This window comes from Mixophyes fleayi, chromosome 1, assembly GCF_038048845.1.
Source record: "Mixophyes fleayi isolate aMixFle1 chromosome 1, aMixFle1.hap1, whole genome shotgun sequence".
Lineage (NCBI taxonomy): Eukaryota > Metazoa > Chordata > Amphibia > Anura > Limnodynastidae > Mixophyes > Mixophyes fleayi.
In genome coordinates this window covers 400,221,916-400,229,282 of record NC_134402.1, presented here as the reverse complement: position 1 = coordinate 400,229,282, position 7,367 = coordinate 400,221,916, and the positions used below count along the sequence as shown (strand labels likewise).

Genomic DNA, 7,367 nt, shown 5'->3' with positions numbered 1-7,367 from the left:
TATCATTCCACACAACACGAATGGCATTCAGCTGTAGAAATCTCTATATGAAAGAAATAAACCTCACATAGTGTATTACAGTGTATAACATATGGGAATTAATATGGGATAGATGTGCAGTAATCTAAGGATCCACCATCCAAACACCGTGTTGACCTCGTAGTATCTCCCCCCAAGGGTTTGAACTTACTGGATGTGACTCCAATATACGCAAAAACAGTGTACTCATAGGATGGCTTCCTTCTCCCACCGAATTAGATATTACTCCATCGATACCACTTCCGCTTCTCTCATCATCCAATGTGGATATGTATATAGAGGAGAGAAACAATCTAGTGTTTTACCCTTTATTTAAAACAGTACCAACAATAAAATAGAGGAACTGTACCGGAAGAGAGATGTCAAAACAGTGTGTCAGAACAGCATACAATCATCAACGAGAGCCCCTCTCACGGACTTAACAAGTCACGCTGCTATTCATCTCCCCGATACGTCCTCTGCTAAAACCAACGCGTTTCAACTTCACTGAAGTCTTTATCAAGGTATGATATCCGGTTCCATTGGGTTCCTTTTATATTACCCCGTCTGATGTTGAATCTCCGTCCTCTTTCTCCAAACGAGGCTTGGTCAGAGAATTTGTCCGGAAGTCCTCAGTTCATATCGAGGTTTGAAACAATTTAAAAAAACACGATCAAATGTAGATAGCTTCTACTACAATGTTAAAAAACCTTGGAACTTGATGACATAAATAGATCTTCTTATTGAGCATATGGCATATAAATACATCTTACATATGTATGTTATAACATATAGTACGCTAAAAAAAAATAAAAAAAAAATTTTTTTGGGGTTACAACCATCATCGCATGTTGTTAAATACATACATATTAAAAACATGTATAATACAAGCATACAACTGTCTAAACAACAAAAATCATCATAATCTTTATCAGTTGATCCCTCGATGAATGGGAATAGCTCCATATATGTGAAAAGAAAAAAACAGCATCGTTAAACATGGACATGGGTCCCAAAATCGACTCCACACAGAATGGCAACCTAATCCAGAGATATCTGCTAAAACAAGCCATTGCGATTCAAATAAATCGTTCTATATCTCCCAATCAACCGTCAGAAAAAGAAAAATTTCAGAAGCATTTATCCCAAAAACCATTTAAGCTCAAATTCTAGAATTTTTCTTTTTCTGACGGTTGATTGGGAGATATAGAACGATGTCCATGTCCATGTTTAACGATGCTGTTTTTTTCTTTTCACATATATGGAGCTATTCCCATTCATCGAGGGATCAACTGATAAAGATTATGATGATTTTTGTTGTTTAGACAGTTGTATGCTTGTATTATACATGTTTTTAATATGTATGTATTTAACAACATGCGATGATGGTTGTAACTATATGTTATAACATACATATGTAAGATGTATTTACATGCCATATGCTCAATAAGAAGATCTATTTATGTCATCAAGTTCCAAGGTTTTTTAACATTGTAGTAGAAGCTATCTACATTTGATCGTGTTTTTTTAAATTGTTTCAAACCTCGATATGAACTGAGGACTTCCGGACAAATTCTCTGACCAAGCCTCGTTTGGAGAAAGAGGACGGAGATTCAACATCAGACGGGGTAATATAAAAGGAACCCAATGGAACCGGATATCATACCTTAATAAAGACTTCAGTGAAGTTGAAACGCGTTGGTTTTAGCAGAGGACGTATCGGGGAGATGAATAGCAGCGTGACTTGTTAAGTCCGTGAGAGGGGCTCTCGTTGATGATTGTATGCTGTTCTGACACGCTGTTTTGACATCTCTCTTCCGGTACAGTTCCTCTATTTTATTGTTGGTACTGTTTTAAATAAAGGGTAAAACACTAGATTGTTTCTCTCCTCTATATACATATCCACATTGGATGATGAGAGAAGCGGAAGTGGTATCGATGGAGTAATATCTAATTCGGTGGGAGAAGGAAGCCATCCTATGAGTACACTGTTTTTGCGTATATTGAAATCACATCCTGTAAGTTCAAACCCTTGGGGGGAGATACTACGAGGTCAACACGGTGTTTGGATGGTGGATCCTTAGATTACTGCACATCTATCCCATATTAATTCCCATATGTTATACACTGTAATACACTATGTGAGGTTTATTTCTTTCATATAGAGATTTCTACAGCTGAATGCCATTCGTGTTGTGTGGAATGGAAAGAGTCCTTTTACAGCTGCCAGCCAGTATCGCCAGGGAGATGAACATCAGCTGCCCCCTCAAATCATTCTTGCTAAATTCTGCTAAAGAAGATTTTCTACAACTACCATAAGCGAAAGAAAATCTTCCATATTACTGAGTCTTCATAAATGAACAAATGGAATCCTCAGGTGTGCTTCTCTATTCACTAGTGAATAATTTGTCAAACTGTTCTACTAAGAACAATGTTTTATATTTAATTTGTAGCTTTATACAACAGTCACAACAATAAAAAAAAAGTTAAATGTTGTGTCATCTTCTAGTAACATCAAAGTAGTGTGGTTGGTTAACCCTCTTGGTCAACTTCCTCCACATAACACGCATGGCTTATAAAAAACATGCCTCATAACAACCCACAGCAGAACTAAGCGGAAGGAATTTCTTGTCAGTTATTACACACAAAATTGAAACACAGCTGAGTATTCTGGTCTGGAACTGTAGGATCATTGTAATTATTATGATGGCTGTTTACTTTACTTCAGACTCAAAATTGTGGCTTTAATTTTATGAGTACTGATAATCTGAGAAATTGTATTTTATCAGAAGGTACAGTTATAACGATTAAGAATAGAAAAGGCATAACAGGTCAAAGAGATAACACATAATACATGTACATATGTCAAACTGATATGTACATATCATATAAACAAGAATGTAAGATGTTATATAACCTATAGACAGAAAACATAGCACACCACATATTATTGATTTACGTTTCTTAAACACAATTACTTATTGATCTGAAAAACATAAAAAAACATTGAAGTTCCACAAACTCTTAAATACAAGTTCAATGCACTATAAAAATTATATAACAACCACAATTCTGTATAAAATAGCATAATGGACAAGTAATGTTAATAAAGTGACAGATTATCACTTCAGAATTTTTTCGCTCTGATGGAATCAGATTGTGGATCTGTCTTCAAACTAATCAAGAAGTTTGATTTTTTATTTATTTATTTTTATTTTTTTTAAAAAAGTAAAATTTTCAGATTTGGAATAAAATTATTTTATTTGTGTTTTCCTTTCATCATTAGGTTATAGTTCTTAAACACATGGTATAATCTCAAATACTGTTGTGTGTGGTCTAGATTGTCCCACATTACTATGGATAAAGTGTTGATGTAAGTGAGATTTAGTAAGCATTTAATGCTTCAGCTGTATTAAGTAACAATATTTGCAACTCATGACATATGTAAAAAATCCATGGACATTGGCTCAAATAGTACTAACAAGACCGACAATACAAGGAGGTTAAATTCTAATCTCATGTGTTTCAGACAATATATACATATATACTATATATAATACAGTGATATTATTTTCCTACCAGGGAAATGCCATAATGTCATCAGGTCTTATTTCTCAGCCTGTATGTTTCTTCTAATAGGTTTCTTCTAAAAATGTTGCAAAACAAAGCCATGGATTGCATGTTACACTACAGACTTCCACTGATTACATATTTATTCAAACAATTGTTATATAATATTCCTTTAATATTAGAGACATGTGTACTCTATGTCAATAAAAAAATCCTCTTGTCAAACAACACAGGAGACACTTTATCTGTAGATACAGTAAGAAAGCTCAGACTACATAAACATACAATATTTCTTGTCATAAACTCGTACTTATAAAAGTGTAATAGTAGTGATAGAAATTCCCTATATACACTAACAAGAAACCTACTTTATACAGGGATATTTTACTGTACTTCTGTGACCCTAATGCTGACATGGACAACCTGGAACTCTACAGCTGTTTTGCAACTGCAAGTCCTTCCACTGCCTGCCAGTCTTCGGCATTTGGCATTCTGGGATTTGCAGTTCCACAACTACTGTGGACTGCCAAGTTGCCTGACTTTGCCTTCCTATAATCCACCTGCATAATTGTACAAACCCCGCACTGTAAAGACAGTTTGATCTTTGCTTTCAGTGCATAAAATTAAGTCAATAATTAATAGGTGGAAGTCACTTGCATGTCAGAGAAACAATGTGTATTCTGAAATCTGAATATGTAAAATGAGAAATGCACAACTTCTGCTTTTTCTGGCAAAAAAAGGACGTTGCACATACTACAAGTGTCTGTCATACTTGTGTGCTGGAGTTGCAGAAGAACAGATCAGACAGGTATATTTTGTGTTGCCTGTCACGTGATCCATGCAGCCAGGTGAGGAGGCAGAGAGACAAGAGAAAGGGGGGGGGGGGGGGGAAAGGTGTGGTTTATCTGGGAGATTAATTCACCCCAAAGGGCTGCCAAGAAAATAAACTGACGGGAAAAAAAGGTTTCACCACCTTTTTATGACTCAACATATGTCTGATCGCGATCATCAGGTCTTGCTTCACTCACCACGCAGCAGGAAAGGGACAGCTACAAGATGCACAGATAAGTTCTCTGTAGATCCGCTGTCACTTCACCGATCCTCCAGGAAGCTGCTAAGACTCTCTTCTCCCACTTTGGCCTGTGAGGTTTATGTCATGGATGAAGGGATTGATAACCCGGCCTTCAGCTCTCTTGCTGAGGTGGGTTTGCAAACCATTGATAACGAAAAGGTTTTCCCACCTGCAGAGAAAGAGGAGCCACTACCAGACCACCTAGTAAAGGAGGAGTTCAAAGAGGGACCATGTGGATGGGGAAGTTTCACACCAAGGTTTCTGCAGTGCTGTAACAATCCCAAGGGTTATTTAGTGATATACAGCTTTCTGGCTGTTATGCAAGGTGAGCTCTCCAGACATTACCTTTCCCCAATTCCTGAATTATTTCTCACGACTGCAGTGTTAATGCAAACGTCTTCACTGTAATGTACACCAGACCACAACCACTGGATTGCAAGCATTAAGTTATATATACATAGAGCAATGCTACATAAAAGTACTACTGTCATTTTTACTAAATGTAAACAAAGGCATAGTAAACTGTCCACAGCAAACATCTAAGTACTTGCATACTGTCACATTGAGTTTGGTGATATTTTACAGTAGAGTAAAGCAATATATTTCTGCTCTGTTTCCATGTCTGTATATGTAGTTTTCATACATTTCACAGACAGTAAATACTCATTATACATGTAGCAGAAAGTATAGGGGGACAGTTTTTTTGGATTATTTTGCAAATATAACATCTTATTTTAGAAGTTCAACAATTCTTAGTTTGTGTGATCCCTGCGAATGACTGATGGTTTATGCATATAAATAACTTTTAAACAGTTCAATATTAATTTTAAGGACTATCTGGCTGGTTTTTATTTTGGGACAGAGGTACTGGGCAGAAGATTGTTCATATTCAGGATCTTGTCATGTTAACTAGATTGAAGCTAAAATCCTAGATATTTTGAATGAAAATAGTATACTTATAAAATATTACAGTATTATACTGGCATACGGCTTGATTTTAAACTAGGAGCAAAGCAAAGAAAATGAGCAATTTTGCACCTGGACAAACTGTTACAATGCAAGGGGTACAAATTGACTTATCTTTTCTACATGCAAGGAAAATACTGGCTGTTTTTTCATGTAGCACACAAAAATTTGATAGCTTTATATTTACACTGCAATCAATATGATATGCTGTATCCCAACTATAAATATGTCCCCACACTTTAAATTTAAACCCCCTCCAGTCTCAAATGCAAAATAGTTTTGCCAAGGTGCAAAGTTGTTCCTTTTCTTAACTCTGCTCTTTCCTCAAAATCAGGCCCATAGTCATTGTTATTATCACTTGTATAGTGATAGTAGTTTCTGCAGTGCTGTACAATAGATGAATAGTGGTTATCATTCAAATCTTGCCAAAAGAGCTCTGTTTGGATTAAGTTGGCTTGCAAATCATGTCTCACATGAGAGTGAATAGTTACATATTTTACGATAGCATGTTAAATTCTGTTTAAGAGGAGACACCCTATCGTTATAAGGGTTAATCAGAATATGCCAAGATTATATAAAATATATTGACTGAAAATTGGATTAAAGAGAAGTGGCACTGTGCATTTGAGTTTCAGAAACGCAACACACAGCTTCTGAAAACTAGACTTAGGGCTAGATTTACTAAGCTGCGGGTTTGAAAAACTGGGGATGTTGCCTATAGCAACAAATCAGTTTCTAGCTTTTATTTTGTAGAAGGTACTAAATAAATGAAAGCTAGAATCTGATTGGTTGCTATAGGCAACATCCCCAGTTTTTCAAACCCACAGCTTAGTAAATCTAGCCCTTAGTCTACATTACTTTGCAGAGTGTCCATGATTTGTAGGGACAGGTCATGTTTTAAGTATACATAATAAATATTATCAACTTTATATTATATCATATGGTTAATATGTATTTTCAAGGAGAGTAAGTGATATTAGTCCCAGCACTGTAACAAAAAAAATTGTCTTAAAAATGTTCTTTTGCCTTCCAAATATTTTGAATGAATACCTTAATGTTTAGATGCTTGGTGTATTACTCATTCAAAAGCAGAACTTCATTATTAATTACGATAACATATTTTATTAATATTATGTAAATTGGTAATATTTCCAGTGCTTAATAACAATTTTGCAACTTGACAGCCAGATTTGTGGTCAATGTAGACATATTAAAGGTAGACAGTATTATTAGGTCGATAGTTCAAATGTAGACAGTTTTATTAGGTCGATAGTTCGAATGTAGACAGTATTATTAGGTTAATAGGTTGAATGTAGATAGTATTATTAGGTCAACAGTAATATCCCTAACCCTATCTCTGGCCCTAAGTTCCTAACCCTAACCCCCTAACACTAAGTCTAACCATATAATAATGTCTACATTTGAAATGTCTAGCCATCAGCTGAATACCGTTAAATATTAATAGCATTACAGCAGTGGTGGGCAACAGAGGACGCTCACAGCTGTCACATCCATTAGTAAGGCATCCTGATGTCACCAGGTAATGACAGTGCAACCACAATGTCTATGTAGCAGTTTAGTTTTTTAGTTTAGTTTTAGCAGTTTTAGTTTTTTAGTGATATCTCACCAGCTTTACTAGCCAACCATATATTTACCTGATGGTGACAGCAAGGGTTGGGCTGGGCTGGGGGGCAGGGGGGCATCTGCCGCCTAGAGGACTATATTGGTCTGGGTCACTGGA

At 35.9% G+C, this 7,367-nt stretch overlaps 1 protein-coding gene across 1 annotated transcript in view; it reads left to right on the top strand.

Annotated features, from left to right (window-relative positions):
• The first annotated feature begins 4,540 nt into the window (after positions 1-4,540).
• The window catches only part of LOC142098537 (solute carrier organic anion transporter family member 4C1-like), a 70,966-nt gene continuing 68,139 nt past the window's right edge, over positions 4,541-7,367 (top strand). Inside the window, exon 1 of the mRNA XM_075181377.1 lies at positions 4,541-4,985. Coding sequence (XP_075037478.1) covers positions 4,568-4,985 — 418 coding nt within the window. The 5' untranslated portion in view covers positions 4,541-4,567. The remainder of the gene's footprint in view (positions 4,986-7,367) is intronic.